Source organism: Heliconius melpomene, chromosome 17 (genome assembly GCF_056956725.1).
Source record: "Heliconius melpomene rosina isolate 202511_hmr_F chromosome 17, ASM5695672v1, whole genome shotgun sequence".
NCBI classification, from domain to species: Eukaryota; Metazoa; Arthropoda; class Insecta; order Lepidoptera; family Nymphalidae; genus Heliconius; species Heliconius melpomene.
The window spans coordinates 8,519,459-8,547,284 of NC_140405.1; the positions used below are offsets into that span (position 1 = coordinate 8,519,459).

Below are 27,826 nucleotides of genomic sequence, written 5' to 3' on the forward strand. Positions count from 1 at the left end.
CATATTTCTCGCGCTTACTCGTTATATTTGAAATATCTGGGCAATTAGCTCGATGCAATTATCGTTGTTATATAAAACCATTGTTAAGAACTAGGCAATTGTATTTGACAACAATATATCAGTGTACGAGTGTGATGAGTGAATCTATTGTTCTAATTAATTGTAGATGTCATATAAAAACCAGTCAAGTGCGAATCGGACTTGCCCACCGAGGGTCCCTTACCAATTTCAGGAATGTAGGTCAACGGGACGTAAAACTTATAATAGTTGGCGAACTTAAGTTTGCGAGCGTGTACAAGTGGGTATTTTGTATGAAATGAACTGCAATAATAAATTTGTAACTATTAAAATAATTACAAGCAATTATATGGAATATAAATATAAATTTTCATTTTTCAGCTTGTGTTCTTTATTTGTACCCACTGCAAGTTCTCACTTCATTGCCAAATTTCATAATTGTAGGTTTACGGGAAATACCCTACATATTGTGATTACACGGCGAACAAAATTGAAAAACTTAAGTTTACGGGCGTGTGCACTCATTTTATATATACAATAATAAGGTTGTAATGGTTTTTATATGTAATACGATACAAATTTCCATTTTTCGGCCTTTTTCTTTATTTTGTACTGCAAGTTCTCAATTTTTGTGAAATTTCATAAGTCTACGGGAAATACCCTATAGATTTTGATTACGCAGCGAATAAAATTGACATTTGACGAATTTGAGTTTGCGTTTGCACTCATTTTGTATGAAGCCTGTAATATATTTTTTCTAAGAAATTCCTTTAAATTTGCACTTGTGTGAGTTCAATGTTCCGTAGACCTGTACGTAATTATGATATGTATTAATTTCAGCTTGATATCTCCATGCGACCTTGAGATAAATGGTCTTAATTGACACACAGACGGACAACAAATTAATCTTTTCTACTTTTTAAGGATTTTGTCAACCAATTGTATTAATATAATATACATTTAATACTTATACCGAAGTATAATTTCTCCAAAACGAAATTATACTGAAAAATAATATTTATCGACAACGTATCTAACATCATTCTCTCTAAAGAATGATCCATTAATGAGGGTATAATTGGTTGAGCTCACGTACTGAGCGTGTACTGTACTTGGAGTCAGTAATACCTTACACCACCCAATCCTCCGGCAGTCTCACATCGACTCCGGCACGCAGCGGTATAGCAAACTATGTTTATAAACAAACATACGTCGAGAATGTACACGTGAAATAAAATGTGAATGCATTCTTAAAATAACTAATAGACTTAATAGATTGGAATTTCGTAAATGTCAGTGAGAGTGGTCTTTAATAAGGAAATTAAATATGAGTGATAAATAAAAAGTTTTGTTTTAGTTTTAAGGTAAGTTTTTTTTTTCAATTTGTAATCTGTTTATTTTATTTTTTTTTATTTCGTTAAAATATATATTGTTTTGTGAACCTTAAGTAGGTGTATTATGTTACATTAACATACAATGTTTCATTTGCAATTCAAGATTAGTTACTTTAATTGTTTTAGTTCATGATAATAACTCGTTTTCTTAAAGTAGGACAGTATTATCTTGCATTACTGACCTTTACTAAAATTTGTGGTATTTTGTTGACAGTGTATTAAATTATTACAAGTAAAAAGTAAATTTATTTTTATGGTTATAAACTTCTTTATCACATACTATAAATAAATGGTTTGCAATCTCTTTTATATTTTTAACTAAAAGTACTTAAAGGGACAATATGGTACCTATTTATTAGTTTAAAAAAATATTATAATAACTTTGTACACTCTACATACATAATATTACAATCTTAACATTTTGCAGATCTTTGAATAAGTTTTTATTTTTGGTAATCCACCCTTAAGAAATTTAATAAAGGTTTAATAATTTATATATATAGTTGTATATGTGTAATGTGTTATATAAAATTCAAATTTTTAGTTCGCAAAAATATAAAATAAAATAATTATTGTTTTTTGGAGAGTGTCTCTTACTTTTTACCAGAAATAGAAAAGCTGGTAAAGATATATTTACATATATCTTAGGAAAACCTAGAGTTCGTTAACACAATGTCCAAAAACAACACATATCTATTAAGTTTATAAATACCAAAGCAAATGAGTAATTCCCAACAAAAACAAAAGTAAAAACAGCGGTACAAAAGGATTTCCCTATTTCCTATAAACTAGCAATAATAAACGTGGGAAATTGAAAGCGTGTAGTTGACGCAGTATCTAATATTGAATGGTTTAAGCATAAAAGGAAAAAGAAGCACATGACATATTTAACTAAGAAACGATTAATAATCAGCTTCACGCTATATCCCGCACACAACAAGGTAGACAGAGGGAACCTAGTGTTAAAACACTCCGTTCCCCACTTTCCGCCTAATTTTTGAGGCATTGCGTGTTGAGTGGCGGAACTCAACGAGCTCTTGGGTAACGGAGTGGCTTAAAACTAGGTTCCCTCTGGGTCAAGCCGATTTAAAAAAAAAAAGTAATTTAAACTAGAACTTGCAACGTAGCGTCTGAGTCAAAAACAAAGGACTTTAGATCTGAACATATATTTCAGCTTCATGTCTCCATGCAATCTCGAGATAATAATAAGAAATGGACTTGACTGATGGACAGACGTCCATCTAAGTGATCGTATTAGGGTTCCGTTTTTCCTTTTGAGGTACGGAACCGTAAAAATCATATCAATTATAAATTTTCTTATTTACATACCTACTTGCTTTTACTTTTAGAAGGTAAAAGTTGGATTTTTATAAAATTCTATATATATAGATAGCATTAACGTACTAACACCGGTAGTTTTATTAAAAAAACCGAAGTTTTGACCAAAAGTTGAAATTGATAATTAAAATGACAGAATTTATTTATTATTCTTGCTAACTATAAATGTGACAAATAATTTTCGATGTTATTGTTTCTTTTTAATCTCTGTGATGTCCATAAATAAATATAAAATTACATATAAAGTTATCTTAAAACAAAATTACTACATTCAATGTAAATAACATTTATAGAAACGACAAGTATGGGGAAGTCGATAGCATCTAGCTATTACGTAAGTTCCGGCGTAAAACGTGTTTCTTACGCTATCAACAACTTTTTTTTATAAAAGTAGTAGATAAATACTTTCCCTCTGGTATCGTCAATTTTTCTGACAACTTTTTACGAGATGGTATCAATTAATGGATTTTTCAAGAAGTTCTAATGAAGTTTCGTAAGTCGATTCATTGTCTTCGAAAATTTTAAATGTAATTATCGTCCAATACTAAAGAATATTATGGGCTTTCGCTCTATATCCTAAATAAATCAGCTTCACGCTGAATCCCGCACACATCAGGGTAGGCAGAGGGAATCTAGTGTTAACACACTCCGTTCCCCACTTTCCGCCGAATTCTGGAGGCATTACGCGTTGAGTGGCGGTACTAAACGCCGCGCTTTGCCGCTATAAATAATTTATAACTTTTAATATATCTTAAATTAAAAACCAATCACTTTAAAAAATCGTATTTCGTATACAGTGTATACAGTAGTAAGTGCAAAGTAACACTCGTAGCGAGAGATCAAGGTGAAGATCAAAATGTGGAGCACGAGCCGCTCTTTGTTGCTATTATTGTGAAGCACTCATAGGTGTCACGTCGAACACGTCACCTTCAACTATACTAGAGCTTCCCGTAGCGTGGTAACTTTATAAAAGTTTAGAGAGCTATTGTAAGAGGTGAAATTTTATATTGAGTATGTATGTAGTCGATCTGTACTCGAGGAAATATTTATTTAAATTTATGTTTCCATTTCCTCGTTCTGGTTAGAGCGTGACGTTGAGAAAAAATGCAATAACTCGAAAAAATTGGGGGAAAGCGGGGACAGGACTGGTTTAACACTAGGTTCCCTCTATCTACCCTACTATAATTATGCGGGATACAGCGTGAAAAAAGAGAAGATAATGATCATAACATAATTTTGAGATTTATTTCATCTGCAATGTAAATATTTTAAACACCAGTTTTTGTTTTGTAAAGTATGGAATAAATCAGGTTAATTCGGTTTAATTTGTATAAGTGAAGCTTAAGTTAATTAAAAGAGACTTTTGAAGTGATTAAGCTTCCACTGATGAGATAATTTCGAAACTAGTTTAATTATCCTTTACAACTCTTAGTTACGCGGTTAGCTTAAGTCGCGTTACGATTATTTAGATTTAAATATATTATTATCTTTACATATAAATAAAATTAAAAAGTCTGTCTGTGATTCATGAATAAACAATGTTTTTCCAAGTTCATATAATTATATATACGATATCTAAATAGAAAAATAAAAATAAAATAAAACAATAATTACAAAGTTGTCTCAAACTCATTCAAATTGCCGGGGAAGTACCCACCTAAACTAATTTTTACTAAGTAAAATTTTGCGGTACTGTCCTGTTTACGGGTATTTCCCATTGCAGTAAGCATAATTTGCTTAAATACATTGTATTTATGTACAATTACGAGTTTTTTTAATTTATTAAAAAATAAAAAACAATCAGCTTCAAGTTGTATTCCTCACATAGCAGGGTAGGCAGAGGGAACATAGTGTTAACACACTCCTTTCCCCACTTTCCGCTGAATTCTGGAGGCATTGCGTGTTGAGTGGCGGAACTCAACACCGGACTTTTACCTTGGTGCCATGAGAAATGAAAACATTAATAAATAATAATTCATTCCCTCAAGTAGGGATCGAACCCACAACCTTCACGTTACAATCAAATCAGTAATTTATGTAAACGTATTGCGTCTAGTGAAGTTCGTTCGAAGATTTAGCAGTTATTATGTCACCACCCAAACCTCACTTAAACCACGCATGCATATTAAATTAATCCGATAAGAGCACTTTCTAAATGTATGCCGCTTCCATAAAATCTGAGATGTTCCATAGAATCTGAGGACGGTTGTAGAGCAGGGGCTCAAACGTGTGAATGTAAATGTTCGATTCCCTCTGCAGAAAATGAAATTGGCAGAAAATGTGCTTTACGGTGCCCGAAGACTTCAGTGGAAGTTTCGCAACGGAAATGCCTTAATGAAGAACGGAGTGTTTTAACACTAGGTTCCCTCTGTCTTGTAAACCTGCTTTATTGATGGGAAACGAATTTGCTATCGCTATAGTCGGTAAGACTGACCCAAAATAATATTTAACAAAACATTAAATGATAGGTAGAATAATTTAAAGTCCATCGATAACCTCAAGACCATCATAATTTATATGTGACAAATCCTTAATGATAAAAACTTCTTCTAACGATTGTCGTACTCATTTACAGTAAACAGATAACAAAAACACTATTAGGATAATCCCATTACAAGGCGGAAGCAGCTTCATCCGTAAATCCGATATCCTACCAATTGGGAATGACCCCTTTTCATTATGTACAAACAGAGAAATGTAAAGGAAAGGAAAAGATTGTAAGTGATATTCGATAAAAGTAATTGGTATTTTTAAAAGCTTCTTTCTAAATGCCGATATTGAGAGAACTTACTAGTGGTAGTGGAGAACGGAGTGTCGTAACACTAAGTTTCGTCTGCCTACCCTACTGTGTGCGGGATACAGCGTGAAGTTGAAATAAATACTAGTACAAGAATTATACTTGATTCGCAGCTACGAATATTCAAGTTCCTTTCAAAAGAAAATTAGATCGAAATCAATTGAAACTTTTTTGGGATTACGTTCGTAAATCGACAATCGACATATAAATATATATTTTACCTATACTGTTTTTGTAGGGATTTAGTTCAATAGTATTTATTAAAATGTTTGTTGTTCTGAAAATCATACATTCTATTTGAATAAGTTGTTATACGAAGATGATAAAAAAATATTTAGAGATAAAAATAATGAAATAAGTCAAAAGTAAATACACGTGTTTATTCGTTTTCTACGTTTTTGTTAATATATAACTTAAATATAATATAAAATTTGTGCAATGTAATTTTTCTGTCTGTCTCTATTGTTGTAGATATTCTTTTCTCTAAACTCGTGTACTTTAGTAAGTGCTCAGCTTCCGCTCCGATCTCGAGGGTTTTCGCGGCAACTAATGTATGTGAGTGTAGGATTATATCAGTTGTATATGGTATTTTATTTTCAAAGGTCGTTTAATTCTTTGTAAACGCAACGGGTTCGATACTCACTCAGGGGAAATAATTATTTAGATTATTTTCTTATCGTCGTTATGGCAAGACAAACGGCGTGGCGGCATTGAATTTCGCAAGTAAGAGGAGAACGAAGTATCTCAACACTATGTTTAAAAAAAATAAGAAAAAGTAAAGGAAAGCTAAAAAAATTTTGGTTAATAATTTCACATAGGTATCTTATAGATAAAAAAAAACCGGTTAAGTGCGAGTTGGACTCGCCGACCGAGGCTTTTGCTTTCAAAATTGCATGATGATTGGCGGAAAACAACGCCGCGTTTTGCCTCGTTACTAAAAATTATTAAATATTTAATTTCCTCGAGTGGGAATCGAACCCACAACCCGAGGCACTTACACGCCTCTGCACCACCACTGACTAATTATTTATTATGTAGGTATTTATTTCTGAATTTTAATCTGTTATCTACACAGTCTATTTAAAATAATTAAATCTTTTCTAATTTACAATGCTATAATGAAAATTTAGCAACATTGCTAAAGTATCTGCTAGCTGTTACATAAATGTTTTCAATTTACGTTTCCTATTGTGTTACAATACATTTAGTGATTACTTATTCAGGTCACTCCCGAAGACTTGTGAGCAAAGTCACCGTGAGTGAATGACGAATGCAAATTAAAATTAATATTAAATATATTTATTTTATACTAGTGGATCCGAAAGCGGCTACGCCCGCTTGAACTATACGAATATTTATTAATATTAAATATATTTATGAAATTATTTTCAGTTTTCAATAGAGAGGTGCGTTAAGCAAGTTCATTTTGGGTGACGTTTTCTAACAACAAACTTTGCAAATCGTTGCTTACCAACGACGGTTGTTATTAACATGGCGGAATAAATGGATGTCAAATTAATAAGTATTTTAATATATTGGTAAATATCGAAAATATTACAAATATGAGAAAAAAAGTATCCTATGTTCATCCTGAGACCCTCAAGTGTCTCTATGTGAGTATTTTATCATAATTAAATTTGCGGTTTGGCCCTGATTGCGTAAAAGACAGACGGACAGTCAGAGTTACTTTTGAATTTACAATATATGTAGGTATGGATGAGGTTTTACGTTAGTTTTAGATTTATGATCCACACATTTATTTAAATGAAAAAATATTTATTGTTATAAGTCTATTACAAGTTATTAAAAGTTTTCCAAGTTGCCCAAAACGAAAAAAATATATACAAAATCAGGTTGACCTGATTAAATAATTTACAAACGAGTTGCAATCCACAAACATAGAAGGCCCGGAAGTAGACAACGACGTTAAAACGGAAGCTCACAGTTCCGCTTTAAAATTGCTGCAATAAAAATTTTTGAGATAAAAGGAATGAAATATAAATGTTTTTGTCTGGATTTTGGCGGAAAAATGACAAGAAATATGTTAATTCTATTATTTCCACTTAAATAGATAAAGATGTAAGATATTTTATTTTCGAAAAGTAGTTAAAAAAATATTTCTTTTCACTTTACAATATACGCTTATACTTTATGGTCGTTAGGAAAAATCCACTAATTTCTTAGTCTAATAAAATTAAGAATCTTAAAATTTATTTTTCTGCAAATTTAAATTAAATATCACAGTTATTTCCTATAGTATTGTATATAGGAATAGCATACAATCATATCTACATAATTTTAGTTTTCCATCATCTTGCCTAATATAAGTTAATTGTACTAAGAATGTAATTTAGCATTTTGTGGTCAGACATATTACAATATGAACGCATATCGTATGAAATCTGTAGTCTGTACAATTTTTGTTTTGAGGTCAATTTAGTTTTATTTAATACTTAATTTTAAGATATAAATATAAAAAATATTATAAAGCAATTACTTTTTCTTTTATAAAATGAGTTCGCATCTACGCAATATTCGATACATGCCTTTGGCACCGACATTTTATTTAAGTGACATTTTATTTAAGAAATACATTCTTAGGTTCTTTACAAATAATATTTCACAAGCAGAAATTTCAAAAGCGCTTTCAAGATTTGCAGTAGGACTATTGAAATCAGAATTGTTGAAGGCGAAAAAGTTATCGTGATTTTTTACTTATCGACATTTCTAAATAATATTTGTATTATAATTCAGACTTATATAAAATATTTGTTATTTTTAATTAAATGTTAATGAAACATTTTGGTATGTGTTTTGTAATGAAAACGTTACATTTATTTCTTCTATTATTTGGTGATTTCAATTTATATTTCGTTATTTTTAGCAGAAGAACCTAGTATACTGGCTGTATACTACGTCCTTCCCAGTCTTCTGATTTCGAGACATTGCGTAATGAGCGGCAGGACTAAATGCCGCAAATTGTCTTAACTCAGTGGAGGATTAATAATATTTTAAATATAGATATAGCGGTAATCGAACTCATAGCCAACGCGTTCTTATTGCATTGCGACAGTTACCTTAAATTTCAACTAAAAATATTGATATATACTTATAATTGGCAAACATAAGCGTCTATTTAAATTACGACCTAATTTACCTTGATTAATTGATATAATATTTGTTATCTGTTAATAACAAACGTATTTCAGAAAAAAATATTGAGATTATTAGACACTATTAGATAGTAATAAGATTATTTTTTCACGCCAATTCATAATTATGAAGTAGATATAATATATATGGGCTTAAATTAGTAAATAATATTTTCGATAATAATAAAATATTAAATAAATAATTTAAATTATCAAAAAATAGATCACTAAAAAGTAAATCCACGTGTTTCTGTTTCTATAAACTTCAAATTCATATATGTATATAATTCACGATATCGTACATTTTTTTATTGTATCTGATTAGGTATTATTTAATTACATTATTAACATTACAAAAGATATAGATATCTTAATCTCAATTAGTCCTCTTTTACAAATATTTAGTGTGGCGGAACGTCGCCCACGAGTCGGTGACAAATTAGTTAGTGGTAAGTCGAATTTTTATATATTTTTATATTATATCGATTTTTTTTATATTATCTAAAGTCAATATTTTGACTAAAAATTCTTGAATTGAATTGAATTGAATTGAATTCTTGATATATGGCGTTTCGAGCGTGCCAGTTGAGCACAATTCATTTCGCCAATGTCACGTTGTATGGAAAACACTAAAAATTCTTCAAAAGTTCTATGTGATAGATAGGTAATAGATATGAAATGTACTGCAGCATAAAATTTTAATAAGTTTGCAATTGTTTTCTTTATATTACCTTAAAGAAGATTGTGTGTGATTTTTATATAAAGTCTTAATGTATCGTTTTAATCTAATATGCCAAGATTCTAATTAAAACAGCATCGTTTAAATTACTTAAAGCAATTATTGGAAAATCTTTTATACTTGACACCAAAATCAATTGATCTGAATTTTTGAATAAGAAGAGAGAGAGAGAGAGAGAGAGAGAGAGAGATTAAACAATATTATTTTACACTGATTGTAGTTAGGATTTCTAATTTAAAGTTTAAAAAACAACTTTTGCTATTAAATTGTACATTAATTATTTAATAGTTAATTATATTATAACTTCTTCCATAGATATTTAATAGCTTAAGGTTATAAAAGGACGTAATTATCTCTTTAAATTGGTTCCAAAAAAACTTGCTGCACCCCTTGCAATAATAAAAGAAAAATATAAAAAACTATTCATTAAAAATATGAACTACTACAAGAACATTACCTATTATTTATATTTATCGAAATCGTATATATGAGAATTTTACAACCTCTTGTAGGTTGTAAAATTCGTAGGTAATAAAATATTATCATTTAGATATTTGATAAAGCCAAGATATTTTAATTGATGTATCGTTTGTTTTAATTCTTATAGTATCTGTGACATTATTATTAGCACTGTAGAATAGAAAAAAATGTTTTTTTTATGGGGAACGGACTGTCTTAATTATAGGTTCCCTTTATTATGTGTGGAATAGCGTGAAGCTTCACGCTATTAATATTTCTATGTGATGATGATGAAGACATAATAAAAAGCGAACAAATGGATAGAGTCAAATCAATTGTTTGTCATCTACCATCTCCTATCGATCAGCTTTTACTTTATTGCCAAATGGAAACTAAAAAGTCATATATGACACATTCTATGTAGGTTACATCGAAACTTTAACCTATACATAGTATAGCCTATTTTCATACCTTTCTCGATAAAAATTAATTCCTGAGATTAACACTATCAACCAAATTAACTCTTTAGCTCTATAATATGGGAATAGAAGTAAAGATTGGTATGGATACGTTGTTACATCATATTTTGTTGTATTAGACTGGATAATAATTTTACCTTTAAAAGACGCTATATGAGACCAAAAGACCTCACACCGAAACCTATAACCAACTCGGTTTAATTTATTTGAAATTCATATATTTCATAGCAGCTAAGTTTCATGAGAAATTGTGATCTGGATTTCAGCTGCATTCTTAAATCAAATTGAATCGTAGTTGAAGTCTTTAAACGAGAAATGGAATAGCTTTTCGGGGGTTAGGTCATATTTACACAGTGGTGAACTCGTTTAGCAGTATTATAGGGCAATAAATATTTATTTAATTTTATAATTTAGTTATAGTCAATAACTAGCTTATCCTGCGGCTTCATCCGCTTGGACAGATAGAAATAGCTAAGAGATGTGTATGTTTAGGTAGACTTCAAACTCTCCCCTTTTTAGAAACATTTTTCATTTTTACTTATTCCCGGCTGCTAAAGAAGGGTTATTTTCTGTTGGTCGTAGCGTGATATAATACAGCCTATAGCTTTCCATGAATTCAATCTATAATAAAATAATATTCTTGTAAATAGTTCCTGAGATTAGCGTGTTTAACCAAACAAACTATTTATTTAACTATTCAAATTTTAACCTCATTCTCGGGTTAGGAATCGAGTTCACGTTTATATATTCACATTATACCAGAATACTATAACAAATACGTGAAATATATAAAATAAGTGATTAATAATCAAAACATTTTTTTACTGTAAATATTTAGGTTCAAGTTTCTGTTTGATACCTTCTAATCTTAGTCAATCTTTTCTATAACTAACTATAAGTATAATATTAAAACCCTTTTGTAGATTTTGTATATATGTTACATGAATAGTATTTTAATAAATAATTAGTTTTATGCTGTATCCTGAACAAAGCAAAATAGGCTGAGGGAATTTAGTGTCAAAACACTCCGTTCGCCATTTTCCGCAAAATTCTGGAGGCATTACGTGTTGAGTGGCGGAACTCAACGCCGTATTGCCTCGATACCAGAGTGAAGAAATGAGAAAATATAAATTTAAATAAATATTTTATTTTTTTTCGAATTTTTTTACAGTCACAGTGAAGCTCTGCGCCACGACTGGTCTTTAACATACATTTAATGTAATAATAGCTTAGTAGGCGAATAATTTTCGCTATTAACGCAATCGTTATCCCATTCGGTAATACCTACATTAGAAGATGTGTCCTAAAGCCGCCTGTGACATTTTATTTTTACAAATGGCAATAATAAATTACAAGATAAAATATAATGGCTATAATATACGCCATGGATTATAGATTAAAATGATATTCATTGATAAGATTCTGATAACGCTTAGAGATTATATACTTTTATTGTATAAGCTAAATGGAACTGTATTGGACAAATAGATATATTTTTTGTAGCGTCACGCTGAGCTAGAGCAGGGTAGATGACATCTGGGAACCTAGTGTCAAGACACTCCGTTCCTATTGAGACACTTCCGTTCCTCTTCCGCTTCTAATATATATTAAAATGTATAATAATTTCGCTTGTATATGTTTTAATAAATAAAAGGAACATGATGGAGTGATGTCTGCTACAATTTTTTTGTCTTAGTGATTTATATGAAGTCGTCGTGGCCTAGCGTAGGGGAAGAGTTGTGACTGTAACGCGACGGTTGGGTTCGATCCTCACTAGAGAGAAAGAATTATTATTTCTTAATATTTTCATTTATTCGCTTTGGCAAGAAGGCAAAAGCCCGGCGTTGCAAAATTTATAGCAGGTACAGTATTTTTCCAGTAATTTTGATTAAGCTACTTAATGTTATTTATATCTTAACAGGAAAACTTTTATAATATTGATTTAAGATACAAAGAAGGTATTTTACAGCTATATATTTTTTAAGTTTCAATTATTATAAAAAAACTGAATTATTTATCGCATAAGCCAGTATTCAAAAAAGAGTTATATTAAAGTCCCTAAATCAATATCCAGGGCTAATTATCCAAATTTTACTGAAAAATAAGCAATATTCAAAAATGCTTACACGTGCAGCCAGCCTGTCGTATATCCGATTTGATGCTAATATTTTACGATACTTCACGAAAAGTCCTTTATCCACGTTCAAGGACGTTATCGTAAATATGTTATACTGAAAAAAGCCCGATTTTCAGACACGAAATTCTATCAACACGTGTAGAAAAGTTTTACTTATTTATTTCCTGCAATATCTATCATTGGGAAATGGAGACATTATGTACAATACTAGTACCTACTACTTTATCTCCGTTTTCGTCCATGAAATCATATAAAAATAACTAAGCCACATAGGAAATGAAGGGGCCTAAGGGCTAAATTAAAATAATTATTAATTATAAACATAATTTAATGTCTATAGACTATCTTGATAAATGAACTACCATAAAATACAAAATGATTTTTTTAATTCTAAACTAGCAGAAGCTAGAAGACTAGAAGCTTTATTATATTAGCAAAGATAATTATTATATATATCTACATTAAAACACAACTAATAATTTATATAAAAAACCTTGACTCCTTAGTTCATATTTTCTAGTCATAGATATCTTATGTTGAAATATATTTTTTGTTTTCAGGTGAATAGAAGATACACCACAACATGGCGGAAAATGGCAACTCGTCCCTGGAAATGGGTACCAGTGACCAGGTCATTTCTTCTTTTATTTTTACTTATTTTATAATACACTAATAGTTACCTGTGGTAACTCATGGAAATATATACATTTGTGTGATATATACTCAATTTTAACATCTTTTACATGTAGACTATCTAAATTGAAAAGTAGACTAACAAATTATTGCAATCAATCGAAACATGTTTTTCGATCGACATTGATTTCAGTGAAAGCTATCACCTATTTAATTTTAGATAAATATATATATTTACATACGTTACTACAAATTCCCTGCTTTAAATACTTAGACATTTTTATAATAGAACTAGCGGCCCGCTCGCGGCTTCACCCACGTGAACTCTATGAGTACCTACGTCCTATAAGTGACGTCTATGCAAAATTTGAGACTCCTAGCATTTGTAGTAACGAAGTTTCATACAAACTTTCAACCCCAAAAACAACCCCTTACAAGTCGAATATTGCAAATTCCCGTATTAGCGTGCACCTACGTCCTATAAGTAACTTCTATGCAAAATTTGAGATTCCTAGCACATGTAGTTTCTGAGATTTCGTGATGAGTGAGTGACCTTTCGATTTTATATATATAGATATCATTTACTTTCAATTTAAAACCTGCATAATTATGTTTTAAATTTTCATGGTTGCTTATTATATGGTTATTATATGATTTTGTGTATTTACGTATATATTGATTGACAAGTAAGCATCGTCGTACATATTTACATAAACTAACTCTGTAGTGAAGTGGAAGTCGGTAATCTTGCTGATAAGGTGGAATCATTGATCTCTAGGAAAAATATACGAGGGGATCACTCGGCTATGAGTTTAAACAAATTATCAAGTAAAATATGTTAAGTGTTACTGAAATAAATCAATTCGTTTTATAAAGAAGTAATAATTCGTTTAATTTGTGATTTCGATATTCTAAACAATTGTGAATTTTGTATATAGAGTAGAGTGCTATATGTAATATTTGTTATATAGACGTTTCTTCTAAGGTAAGTTAGGTGTTTATATTTGTATAATTTTCCTATATATAAAAGACCATATAACCAGGTGGACCAACGACCTTAAGAAGACAGCGGGAACCCGCTGGATTCAAAAGGCGCAGGACCAGACGGAATGGCGAGCATTGGGGGAGGCCTATGTCCAGCAGTGGACCTTAAAAGGCTGATGGATGGATATAAAAGATTTGATGATCCAGAAAAGATTATTATCATATAGAAAGTTTTTCTTTGATTACGTGAACTTCATTTTCACATTGTTCATGGAGTCAACTTCTAATATTTCCATTTTTTGAACTGTCCTTTAAGAAACATTTCGTGAGACTATTTGTAAACTCATGTTTAAGTAAGTTATTAGGACTGAAAGCCCAAAAATCGTAGTATAAGATTGACAGCCAGGATAAACTGCTTAACGTATACTTCAACTTGAAGATGTCATTTCATTGCTTGTCCACTTTTACCAGCACAATCAATATGTGTAAAAATAATAGCATCGCTTAACTCTATATAAATGATAAGTATAATTAGTCTCTTTTGGTGTTCCGCAAGGAAGTATTCTTGGTCCCACTCTATTTTTGATCTACATTAATGATCTTACATCACTGACACTCCTTGATACTAAAATATACTCTTATGCAGACGATACTGCTCTCGTTTTTACTGGATATACGTGGAGGGATGTGTTTCACACGGCACAGTCAGGCTTGGATAACGTCACTAATTGGTTAAGAAGTAATAGTCTTACACTAAATGTAGACAAGACTAAGTATATCTGTTTTAGTATACGTAAAACTAACAATTTTAATAATGTACGTAGCATCATTGCTCACACATGTGATTTAAACACAGGCTGCACGTGCTCTTCTCTGGAACGAAAAACTAACATTAAATATTTAGGCATAATCTTAGACGAAAACCTTCGTTTCAGTGAACACATAAGAAGCTTATCCGATCGTATGAGAAAATTAATCTACATTTTTAAAAATCTCCGACATGTAATTGATTTTCCAACAATGAAACAGATATACTATGCCTTGTGCCAGTCTCTTCTCACTTATTGTATAACAACCTGGGGTGGAGCTGTAAAATCCACTATAAATATTCTTGAGATTTCGCAACGTACTATTCTCAAAGTCGCAGCTTTTAGACCACGCTTATATCCTACCTATGAACTTTATCAGTATTGGGAAGTATTAAGCGTTAGACAGTTATATCTGCTATATGTTATCCTCAAGCAACATTCTAAGCTAACTTTTGATCCCAATGTTCTAACTAAGCGTCGAAGTTACATGGTGTGCGATTTACCTAGTAATTTAAGAACTTCATTTGTTAAGCATTTTTTCCCTTACATTGGTCCTTACATTTATAACAAAATAAATAAAATTTTAAATGTTTATCATTTAACAAAAGGGCCATGCAAACGAAAGGTGTTGAATTTTTTACATAAGCTCTCTTACGAAGAAACAGAAAACCTGCTTTGTAAAGACAAATAAATGTATTGCTATTTATTTATATATACATATATATCCTTAAATCCTTCACGCTATAATTCAAACACACAACATACACATGCACAAAACAAATAAATAAAAATCAAATTACACATCCTCTCACACTCACTCAGGCACCATATCATAATACACAAAGAGAGGTCACGTCACACTTAGAGCCTAATTGTTGAACATTTATATTTTTCAACAGGCTAATTATAAAATTTTCTTGTGGGGATGGGCGCTGTATACCGGAATACAGGCAACTAGTCCGGATACAGAGGAAATCTTTAAACTTTTCTTTATATTTGTTTAGCCTATGTTTGTATCCAAAACTTATGTTTACTTAAGCTAAGTTGTTTGTAAAACTCAATAAAGTTATTAAAGTTATTATAATTAATAAAAAGCAATCTTATGTTTACAGGTTTTGGTTGCTGCTAACAAAAAGACAAAACGGGTTACATATGCAATTGGTGCCGTTGCAATGCTTGCAGTAATCGGAGTGGTGGTAGCTCTAGCGGTGGTACTGACTGGAGGAGATGCTGTAGCTGAACCCATCGTATCAACGACCGAGGGACCTACGATACCGACACCCATCGTGACAGTGACGACCCCTTCAACGACTTCTAGCACGACACCATCGCCTGTAACACCAGAAGAGCCAACGACGGTGCCTGATACTGGTGAAATAAACTTAGAAGATTTTGTCACAGGAGGATTTGCTTCACAATCCTTTAATGGCACATGGGTTTCAGGTAATATTTTTTCTTAAAGAAATAGTTATATTATGTGCTATTTAATAAATAAGACTTTTGTTAATAATTTTATTAGCCACTAAAAATACAGGTTAAGGTAATTAAATAGAAGTAAGCCGTAGCTCAGCTGCAGGGTGTTGCCGGTGCGGTTCTCACTTGAGAAAATGGATTATTTTCACTTCCACGCTCTGGTAACAAGAGAATTTGGGCAGAGAGTAGAGAACGAAGTGTAACTCTAGGTTCTCTCTGTTTAGAATACAGTGTGAAAGTAAAAAAAAAAAAAATACTGGAGTGTTTAAATATGATAGTCAATTTGTTATTAGTTATATATATATGTATACTATTTGATTGAAATTTAATATTATTTTTTGTTACAGATCATGAAATTTTATATAGAAATGAAAATGGTGATTTGATCCTATACGACGTAAACACTGACAGTCCTGAGATCCTCGTAGCAAATACTTCACAGGTACGTAGCAATTTAGTTTTATTTACTGAACTCGATTGGATGTCCTTTCTTACGTATAAGAAATCAAAGTACGGATGTAAATTAAGTTTGCCTTATATTTGTACTAGTGGACCCGAACGCGGCTACGCCCGCTTGAACTATACGAATATTTATTAAATATATTTATGAAATTATTTTTCAATAGAGAAATGCGTGAGAAAGTTCATTTTGGGTGACGTTTTCTAACAATAAACTTTGCAAACCGTTGCTTAGCAACGGCGGTTGTTATAAACATGGCGGGAGAAATTGCATGTCAAATTAATAATTATATTAATATATTAATATATTAATATATATCGACAATATTACAAATATGAGAAAAAAAGTATCCTATGTTCATCCCGAGACCCTCTATATGAGCATTTTATCACAATTAAATTAGCAGTTTGGCCCTGTTTGCGTAAAAACAGACAGACAGACAGAGTTACTTTCGAATTTATAATATAGGTATGGATAATATACTTATAGTTAAAATGAAAACTCCTGGTATTTGTGAAATAATATAATTATATATTGCCTCGTTGTTTAAATTTTGTTAATTATTAATTATTAGTATAGGTTCTTGAATTTGAATAACTTAATTAACCAAACCTGTACTATATACGTGAGTATACTCTTAAACAAAGCAATCTAGTCACACCTTGTAAACTTAGTATATTCAAACACTATACGTGAGTTCTAGTTAACTTAAATTGTTAAAGTTGTTAGTGCGGCACGTACAGTTCAATTTAAAATGAGGTTGACTTCGAAAGATAATATTTAGGTTGTTAATATTAAAGGTTATTAATATTAGAGGGAACCTAGTGTTAAGACACTCCGTTCCCCAATTTCTGCCGAATTCTGGAGACATTGCGTGTTGAGTGGCTGATCGCAACGCAGTGGTTTGCTTCGACACCAGAGCGAAGAAAGTGTCTCGAGTGGGGATCGAATCCACAACCGTCGAGCTTTGCTTTTTGTCTAGAAGCAGCAATGTTTAAGTAGATAGTATTTTTCCTTTACTCACTTTGTCAAGGACGCAATTGGATTCCTTTATTTTACACTTACATATTACACTTATATATTTTATAAAATATCCTTTACAAACTTTTATTGTGAATTGATTGACTAAATTAGATAGAAGTTATTAAAAAATCATATATGAGAGTATAGCGTAGTGCTAAGTTAAAATTTAAATAAATTTAAATTTATTTCTTAAGTTATTACTATATCGCCTTTTGTTTTAGATTTTACAGCAGAACTTCCAAGAAACATCAATATCTCCAGATCGTAGATACGTTGTTCTTTCTTTCAATGAACTTCAGGTAAGCATTCACACGTACTTACATGGTTTGTAGTTTTATATTTTATTTATATATGTTTTTATACCCAATATATGAAAGTATTATGTTTAGTTTTACCCTAAAAATATCATTCTTTTAATTTTTTTAAATAAAACAATGTTAAATAATATGATGTTAGTAGCATTTTAATTATAAGAGTCTTATACATATGTTTAAAATTTTAAGCCATACATACATATGCCATTTCCTTTGTTTTTTTAATGTTATTCATTGCATATTAATTAATAAATTCGTTTGTATTGTTATTTTAATATTTATGAGCCATTTGTGTCAATAATAAGATTATTTTTTGAACGTGAACATATAGAATGAATATGATGAAAATTCGTATATTTATATCTTAAATATGTTTAAAATAAATCTTTACAATTTTATTAATTCCCTTTAATTGAAATATTATTCCAGCTGCACGTTGCGTTCATATTTTCCATCGAATTTTTGACGTTTTTTGCGTGTTGAGTGGTGGAACTCAACTTATACCAGAGCGAAGAAATGAAAATATTAATAGATAATAATGAATTCCTCCGAGTGGGAATCGAACCTACAACCACCGCGTTACAGTCACACGCTTGCTATAAAAATAATCTAGATATACTATATAAAATATTCCTTTGACCGTGTTAGAAATAAGTAAATTATTACAAGAAAATCATCTTTCTCAATAGCTAGTAATTATGGCTGGAATCTTTTAAGTATGAACTCATTTTGGTCGACGGCATCTGTCAGCAAATATCATTAAAATGTAAACCAAGTATTCCATTAAATTAAGAGACGATCCTTCTGGGGAGCATTATTAAAGATCACGTCTCGGTTATGAAGCTTTTAGAGGCTTCAGTTTGTTTGTATAGAGCATTTGTTCTGTAAATTAATTATGACGCACTAATGATATCTTATGGTTGAATTTTGAGATGGTTGTTGCAAGTTAGGACAATGGAAAGGAAATTAATAATTATATTATAAAAATTATTTTATTAAAATACTTAATGGTGATGTTGTTTGTTCGTATAGCTAACATTTACAGTTAAATCAATTTTATTTTTGTTTACTATATGAGTATGTTGGCTTCATTGTAAATATTATCCTGAATGGAAGTAGAATGGCCAACTATTACGCATATATGTTCATGCTAATTTCCCTATAAACTTGTTCTTTTTAATAATATTACATATGCATACACCAACCATATTTTTTTATATCTTCTAAAGTAAATTTAATGTGAAAAAAATCGCTAATTATATTGAGAAGGCCGCCTTTTGTTCTGCACAGGTTAATTTTTTTTTTATAATTTGTCTGTATTTACATAATAACATAAAGTTTTTTTTATAGATCTACAGATACAGTTTCGAAGGTCGATATTCAGCTATTGACGTATACTCGGGCGACGTTATAAACATAGGCCCTCCTGGAATAGAATTCCAGAATGCATTGTTACAAAACTTCATGTGGGCTCCCTCGGGCAATGCCTTCACTTTTGTGTACGAAAATAATATTTATTATCAATCGAACATGACAAACCCCCCGGAACAGGTTACAAATGATGGACGAAGCAATGTCATTTATAATGGCGTTCCTGATTGGGTGTATGAAGGTACTTGTTTGTTTCTCATTTTTTTAATATATAATAATGTAAGGCCGTCGTAGCGCAGGGGCTAAAGGGTGTGACTGAAACTTGACGGGTGTGGGTTTGATCCTCACTTGAGGGAATGAATTTATATTTCTTAATATTTTAATTTTTTCATCACACCCTCATCACATCTGCTAAAAGTACTGAACGTAACTGATTGCAGATAAAACTGAAAAAAAATTTAATATATTCATTCAAAAAATATTTTCATTTCTTCTGCGCTGGCACCAAAGCAAAAAGCCTGGCGATAAGATCCGCCACTTAACACTCAATGCCTCGATAAATTCAGCGGAAAGTGAGGAACGGAGTGTCTTAACACTACCCCCTTCTCTCTAACTACCCTGCTGTACGTGGAATACAGTGGGAACCTGATTTAATAGATTTTTTAATATGATAATATTATTTAGAATAAACATAAATGTAAAACCAAAATTTTTTCCATTTTCAGAGGAGGTATTTGGAGAGAGAAATGCTATATGGTTTTCTAGTAACGGTGATAAAATAGCTTATGCCACATTCGACGATACTGATGTACGCATAATGAAAATACCGCACTACGGCGTGCCTGGCTCCGTAGAACACCAGTATACCGCCCATAAAGAGATTCACTACCCTAAGGTATGTAATATAACGGAGAAGACGTTCACACAACACATGTTACTTTCTAAGTTATTCTTCTGTTATTTATTATTATGCAATTATTTTAATAAATAATCGATTTAATTTATTGATTCAATAAGAAAAATAGAGATCAATAATTGTAAGCGCATTGGTTGCGAGTTCGTCCCCACTAAGGGGAATTAATTATTTTACTTTTAAATTTAAAAAAAATGTATGTTCAAGTGTTTTTTTTTAATTTTCGTTTTTTAACTGTAAAAATAATGTTAATATCCTAAAAAACAAAAAAACACATATTAATTAAAAATAAATAATCATTAGCGTGTAATCTAAACTTCATTCATTCATTCAATAATATTTTTTTATAAGATCCAATTTCCATACTGATTTTATTTAAAGTCTAATATTTTGAATAAATGATTTTCATCTCATAACATTCCTTTGTTATAAATTAATTGTTATTTAAGAAGTTTTCTTTACTTTAAGACATTTATGTTATACCTAAGATAATATTAATAATATCACACTTTATGTAAGTCTCGATATCCAGAATCCTTTCATAAATCTCATCGAGATGAAATATGCTCAAATTTCATGGTTCGCGGGATTTAATCAAGTGTCGTAGAGCGTATTCTATATTTATTGAAAGACTAAAAATGTGATTTCTCGTACACTCTATACAATATAAGTAGTATATTTTTTTTGGTTAATAACCTTGTTATATTTGTCAAATTATAATAACCTAAGATGTCATATTAAAAATCTACAAAAACTACAATTAAATTAACAAGATAAATAAAGCTTCTGTATTTAGCTATAATGTATACATAATAATATTAAAAGTTAGAACTGTTTGGTGTTGGGTTCCACCACTTATTTGCACGCAACGCAGCAGTTATTAAAAAAAATAACTGTAGGTACTAAGTGTTTTACCATATATCAGGGTGAGAAGACGTAACTTAATGTTAAGACACTCCGTTCTCCAACTACCGCTCTATTTTCGAGACATTACGTGTTGAGAGACGAAACTTTAAGAAATTAATCATTCATCAATCATCCCGTTAACAGTCAACGACTACCTCTGCAAATACTGGATTATAAAATAATCACAATATAAAAAATATATTCCTTATTATAATTGTCAGAAATAAAATAACTTTAAGTTTTAGACATTTAGCTAATAATAACTTTGTTATTTTTAATTTTATAAACACTAATAAATTCTTTTCTTACATTTTTCAGTCCGGTACTAGAAATCCTGTTGTTTCTGTCAGTATTTGGAATAGTACCAACAATAACACTGTTACCTTCACAGCGCCGACGGATATTAATGAGTAAGTTAATTAACTTTACTAGTATATATCTCTCTTTTAAGAGTTGGTTATGATTTAGATAGATATTAATTTTAATTTCATAGTAATATGTATAATAAACAAATACAAATCGTTTCTCTGTGGTTCTAACTAACCTGAGGCAGTAGTCGCAGGTAATATTGGTAATATTTAAATAATAACAAAAGTTTTAACAATTTTATAAGTTTTAGTAGTACCGACGACCGGTCTCAATAGGAGGCAAAATTTGATATCTATTTTTTTATTAATATTTCAAAACAAATTAATGTTATTGTCAGAATTATAAACCTACATGGGAAAATTACATTTAAAATATGAACTTTAGCCCTTTTTTAACATATTAAATTAATAATAAACTTTATAATAAGTTTTATTTTTATATTTATTAACTTTCACCAAATTGATTTCAGGCCAATTTTGAAATATGTAGCATTCATAAGAGCTGACTCTATCGCTATAATGTGGACTAACCGCGTACAAAACTATTTACGAGTCGATCTCTGCGTTGATGCAACACAGAATTGTACCCCGGTAAAGTATTTTATTATTTAATAAGATTTATTATTGTTTAGAATAATTGACATATAAACACGTAGTTTTTTTCTTTATGAGAACTTAGAATATTGATAGATTATTCCATTCGTCGATTTCTGCCGATTAAGAATTTCAAAATTTCACATGGAAGTAGCTTGAATCTATAAAAAGAAACAAAAATATTATTTTATTTTTTATATAATAATTTAATAATAATTAAGAAGTTGACGTGTAAAATTATAATTAGTAAAAAGAACTTAAGTTTTTTTTTAATATAACAATTATTTTAAATTCCAGATATTTGAACATCCAGAAGTAAATGGGTGGATTGACAATATACCGCTAATATTTAACGAAGCGGGTACTTCGTTTATCACCATTTTACCTGATGTAAGATTTTTTGCTTTCGACTTAAACTAAACTGAGAAAATAACAAATCGTCCTAATTTAATTTATTCTTACCTTACTTAAAAAACAAAAATTACCTTACAATAATCTATAATGTTTATTTTATTATTACCTTCACGCTGTATGCCGCATGTATTAGAGTAGGTACCGGCATCTTGGCGAACCTATTGTGAAGATAATAATCTATAATCATTTCCTTAAATGGATATCAAACCCATAACCTTCAGAGCTACCGACAAATGCTTTCTAGAAGCCCAAAAATTAGATTTTAAGTTAGGATTAATAGAAATATTCTTTACTTTCTTCTAGAGCGTAAATGGAGTACGTTACAAGCAAATCGTACAGGTTTCTCAAGCAACGGGCATGTGGACCTCAGCACGTCGCACCAACACACCCCATACTGTTGCTGAAATATTGTCGTGGACAGCTGATAACACTATGTAAGCTCATTTATTCTTATATAGCTAATATATTCTTTCATCTTTAATTGTACAAATTGATATGTAATTTTTGTATTACTAGCTAGTAGCTTCACGTTCAATCTCTAACGAAGTAGGCAGAGAACTCGACATTTTCATCATAATTTTTCAAGTATTACTTTTAGGTATTTAGTAAGGGGTTCCTACTATTTACTCAATTAACACTGTTACTTTAATCTTCATATTAAAGGCTAAAAACTATAAGGAAAACAAAAATATAAAGAATTTAAGAGTGTATCTGAACGTATTTACTTTGTAACATATATTTGAAATGTGTGTATGTATGTACATATATGTAGGAGATATATGTTACAAAGAAGGTAGTTTTAAATATCTTAAATTAATTAACTAAATTGGTATATAAATATATTTTATATATATGTACTAATATAGATGCTTACTTTTAAAATTCTTAAATTATTTCTTTCTTTTTCAAGATGGTACAAAGCGAACAACGAGAATGATACCGCAGAGCAGCATATATATTCACTATCAGCTAGCAACGTACTCTCATGCTTCACTTGCAACATAGTTCGACCTGATGGTGGTCAGTGCCTGTACAATGATGCCAAGATAAGCCCTGGATCAAAGATTGCAATCAACTGTGCTGGACCTGAAATACCTCAGATATATATTTATAATACAGTAAGTTATTGAAACGGAGAAAAATCTATTTGTTTTTATCAGTCTACCTTTACTTATAACCCGAAATCGTAATATGGTGAAGTCCTAAATTTCCTAAGTTATATACAGGGTGGAATTGTCAGCGCCACTTTAAATGAAACCACAGTTTTAACTACTCTATAAAAGCCTAATATAATTCGGAAAAAAATAATTCTCAAAAATGAAAAAGTTTTTTTTCAAACAAAATAAATAATAAAATTATGGTTTTAAAATAAAACGCCATTTGTAAAGTATGACATAGGCACGCACACACTTACCTGTCAAAGCGGCAACGTCGCATACGTACGTGTGCGTCACACGAAATACAGGTATGGATAAAAATCGTTTTATTTTTTTAAATTTTGGGTTTGAAATATTTTACCCTATATGCAGTTTCAGTAAAAGGAGCGCTGCCTCTTCCACCTGTATAAAAAATAGAGTTATTTTATGTTTCAAATTACATATTTGTCTAATATATGTTTTCAGAACGGTACATTCGAAAGAGTTTGGGACGACAATGCTAAAGTGTTTGAGCTTGTAGCAAAACACAATTTGCCAACAGTCCTACGCCGTACTGTTCCTCTTGGTATCGGCATGCCTGATGCTGACGTCCTCCTAACAGTGCCACACGATTACTTCTCTAGATCAGATGTACCACTTTTAGTTTATGTGTAAGTATTTTCAACTAGGCTTTTTATTGCATTTTCTATTGCGAGATGCCGATTAATCTATACTTCACAAAAACAAAAACTTAATTTAATAAAAATGAAGGATTAGAATAGACACCGAACCTTTTTAGAAATAAAATAAAAAATACTTAAGGAGCCCAGACCTCAGAGATGGTTTTTTTTAAGTAAAAGATTGACAATGTACTTATCAATATTATGTAAAACATAAAGATATTGTATAAAACATTGGCGGTGTGTGACCTTTACAATGACAAACATTAAATTAGTAATATATTTAAAAATGTAATAAATAACTTGTGATAATGTAGCATAGTTAATGTTATCTGTGTCGATAAAATATCTTTGAATATTTGAATAACTTTATTTACTTACACCGCAAAGAATGTAGATGAAAAACAGCTTTACGATTTTTCCTGCAATGTAGATAAAGAGAGCCAAGACACTATTCTTCATTTTTGAACCGAATTTGAGAGACTTATAGCATATAGCGTGTGGACTTAGAAAAATGGTATAAATTGAACGGCATACATTTTCAGCTACGGAGGCCCAGACACAGCGTTAGTAACTAAACAATGGAAGGTAGATTGGGGCACGTCGCTGGTCAGCCGCTATGGCATTGCCGTCGCAAGTATCGATGGTAGAGGCTCTGGCTTACGAGGAGTCGACCACGCCTTCACGTTGAACAGACAACTTGGCTCTGTGGAGATTGAAGATCAGATTACTGTTACCAGGTACGTCTTGAAATAAAAATGCTTGAAACAAACTTCATCATGTTTGATGTGAAACTTTTTAATTTGATCATATCTTTGTACAAGCATATATTATTACAGTATTGGTTATTGGTGGTAGTATTAAATGAATGTTTATTAAATTAGACTTGTTTCCTTATATGTAATTACTTCTTTTTACCTTTATCTTTATCTATATCTAGAAAATTTGCTAATTAGTTTACTTAATATTTGGTACATAATTATTGTTATTTTTTAAACGAATGAATCTTCTTCTTTTACATTACATTACCTAAAAGTATTATTTAAATTCTGCATCCAATTACCCAGATATCTCCAGCAAAACACTCACTGGGTGGACCGCAACCGCACCTGTATATGGGGCTGGTCGTATGGCGGGTACGCGGCGTCGTTGGCGTTGGCGCGGGGCGGGGATGTCTTCAGATGTGGTATGGCGGTCGCGCCTGTAGTGGATTGGCGGTTCTATGGTATGTACATATATGTACTTGTAATACGGTCGATGAGTTGTGGCCACTCTGAACTTAGCTGTAGTTGTCTAAGCAGATTTGATTTAGGAGTTTTCCTTCTTTATTTTCTTTCGAGTGAACAATCCGAAAAAGTTCCAAAAGCCTAACTTCAGGGCGACGAAATGACATATGTACTGTATATTATTTTGTAGTTATTACAGAGAAACTACTGCTAAGATAATCCGTTAACCTAAGTCAATTTATTACTTATACGAGAGACAATGCGTTTTAAGTTTAAGTAATACACCCTTTTTATGTTTAATCTAATAAAAAGATAAAATTTACTGGTTATCTGTAAAGTCGGTTAACGAAGTTTCACTTTTTTAGTGTTTTTTTTTATTATAATAAATATTAAGAGTTCAGTACTCTTCGTTTTAATAACTTAAGTTTTTTCATACTTTATTCATAATTTTTACAGTTATTGCTATTTCGCTATAACTATTTATAATCATTAATCTTATATAGTGTATTTTAAAAATGATTTTTATTTTTCCTTTAAGACACCATCTATACTGAGAGGTACATGGATGTTCCACAAAACAACACCCAGAGCTACGCAAACTCTTCTCTTCTGTCAGAACAAGTGGTAAGTCTAAGTACGGACTACGAAGTCTCCTTATTAATCAACAGAGGGCGAATATATTTGATGAAATAGATGGCGTTGTTTGAAATTGAATTTAAATTCATATACTTTTCTGTAGGATAGTCTACAGCTATAGCTAGTTCTCTACCTGGTTGATGCAAAATATATATATTTATATTTAACTTAATTTTTCTTATAAAATGTTAAATATTTTTTAAAATATCAAAATTTTATAATAATTAATTATTTTCTTCAACGAAACTATGGATTTATTAATTTTTTTAACTTTCATTAATAAAATTAACAAACGCCCATTTAACTTTATTATTTTATTTTAAGCAATAGTTTTTTTAGCAGACTTTGTAAAGAATTAAAACTTTGTAAAAAAATATATAATTATTTTTTTATATTTTTATACAATTATCTAGATTATTTTAAGTACTTATATAAAGTTAATTATTTTCAACAGGTCGACGCATTTAGAAGTAAGAGATATTTCCTCGTTCATGGTACAGAAGATGACAATGTGCATTACCAACATTCTATGTTACTATCAAGAGTTCTTCAAAGGCAAGACGTATACTTTACGCAGATGGTTAGTATGAAATCAATTATAATTTAAATAATACTTAAAAAATATACAATGGATTTACTTATGGCGTATTGTGGCTGTAAATGCGATGATAGTGGGTTCGATCCCCATTCCAATGTCAATTAATTTAATTTCCTTCCTCTGGTAAGATAAAATGCAGCGTTGAGTTACGCTATTTAACACGTTAACTGAAAGGACGAAAGCGGAGAACAGAATGTCTACAAATACTTTTATAAAAAGTGTGTTGTTCGGATTTTTTTTTATTTATACAAAGAAACATGATCCTGGTAGATGGTGGATTTATTTATTAATTTTTTAGGATGGTTCTTGAATTTCGTCGAAGGTCGAGAATAAAATTATTTATTACACAAGAAGTATATAACTGGCTTTATAGTATTTGAAGATAAAATATTATATTTTTGTAATAAAAAAAATTATCACGACGTGATAAGATAAGGTCAACAACGTAGCATAGACGAAGTATTTTTGTAAATAACATTTACACCATTTTAGTAGACAGTTGTTAATTTTAATAAATATCATATTTAAATATATTTAAAAAAATCTTTAGCTTCATTGTCTATCTCGCATATAGCAAGATGTGAACTTAGTGTTAAGACACTCTGTTCTGCTTCTTTATTCATATAAATTTTATTTCCAGAGTTACACTGACGAAGATCACAACCTAAACGGCGTTTGGATGCATTTCTATCACGCACTAGAGAAGTTCCTTAAAGATAACATGTTTTAATTAGATAACAAATAAATAAATACGATAATAATATAATAAAATAAA

The 27,826-nt window shown here is 30.6% G+C and overlaps 1 protein-coding gene across 1 annotated transcript; it reads left to right on the forward strand.

Moving 5' to 3' along the window:
- The first annotated feature begins 1,164 nt into the window (after positions 1–1,164).
- LOC146530154 (venom dipeptidyl peptidase 4-like) lies at positions 1,165–27,826 on the forward strand. Its single transcript, XM_085200519.1, has 18 exons — positions 1,165–1,382; positions 13,074–13,144; positions 16,052–16,382; positions 16,760–16,854; positions 18,117–18,194; positions 19,560–19,821; positions 20,306–20,475; positions 21,718–21,809; positions 22,238–22,358; positions 22,659–22,751; positions 23,079–23,209; positions 23,686–23,893; positions 24,398–24,582; positions 25,137–25,331; positions 25,659–25,816; positions 26,356–26,441; positions 26,908–27,033; positions 27,692–27,826. The coding sequence occupies exons 2-18, from the start codon at positions 13,097–13,099 to the stop codon at positions 27,779–27,781; spliced, it is 2,469 nt and encodes an 822-aa protein (XP_085056645.1). The 5' UTR covers positions 1,165–1,382; positions 13,074–13,096; the 3' UTR covers positions 27,782–27,826.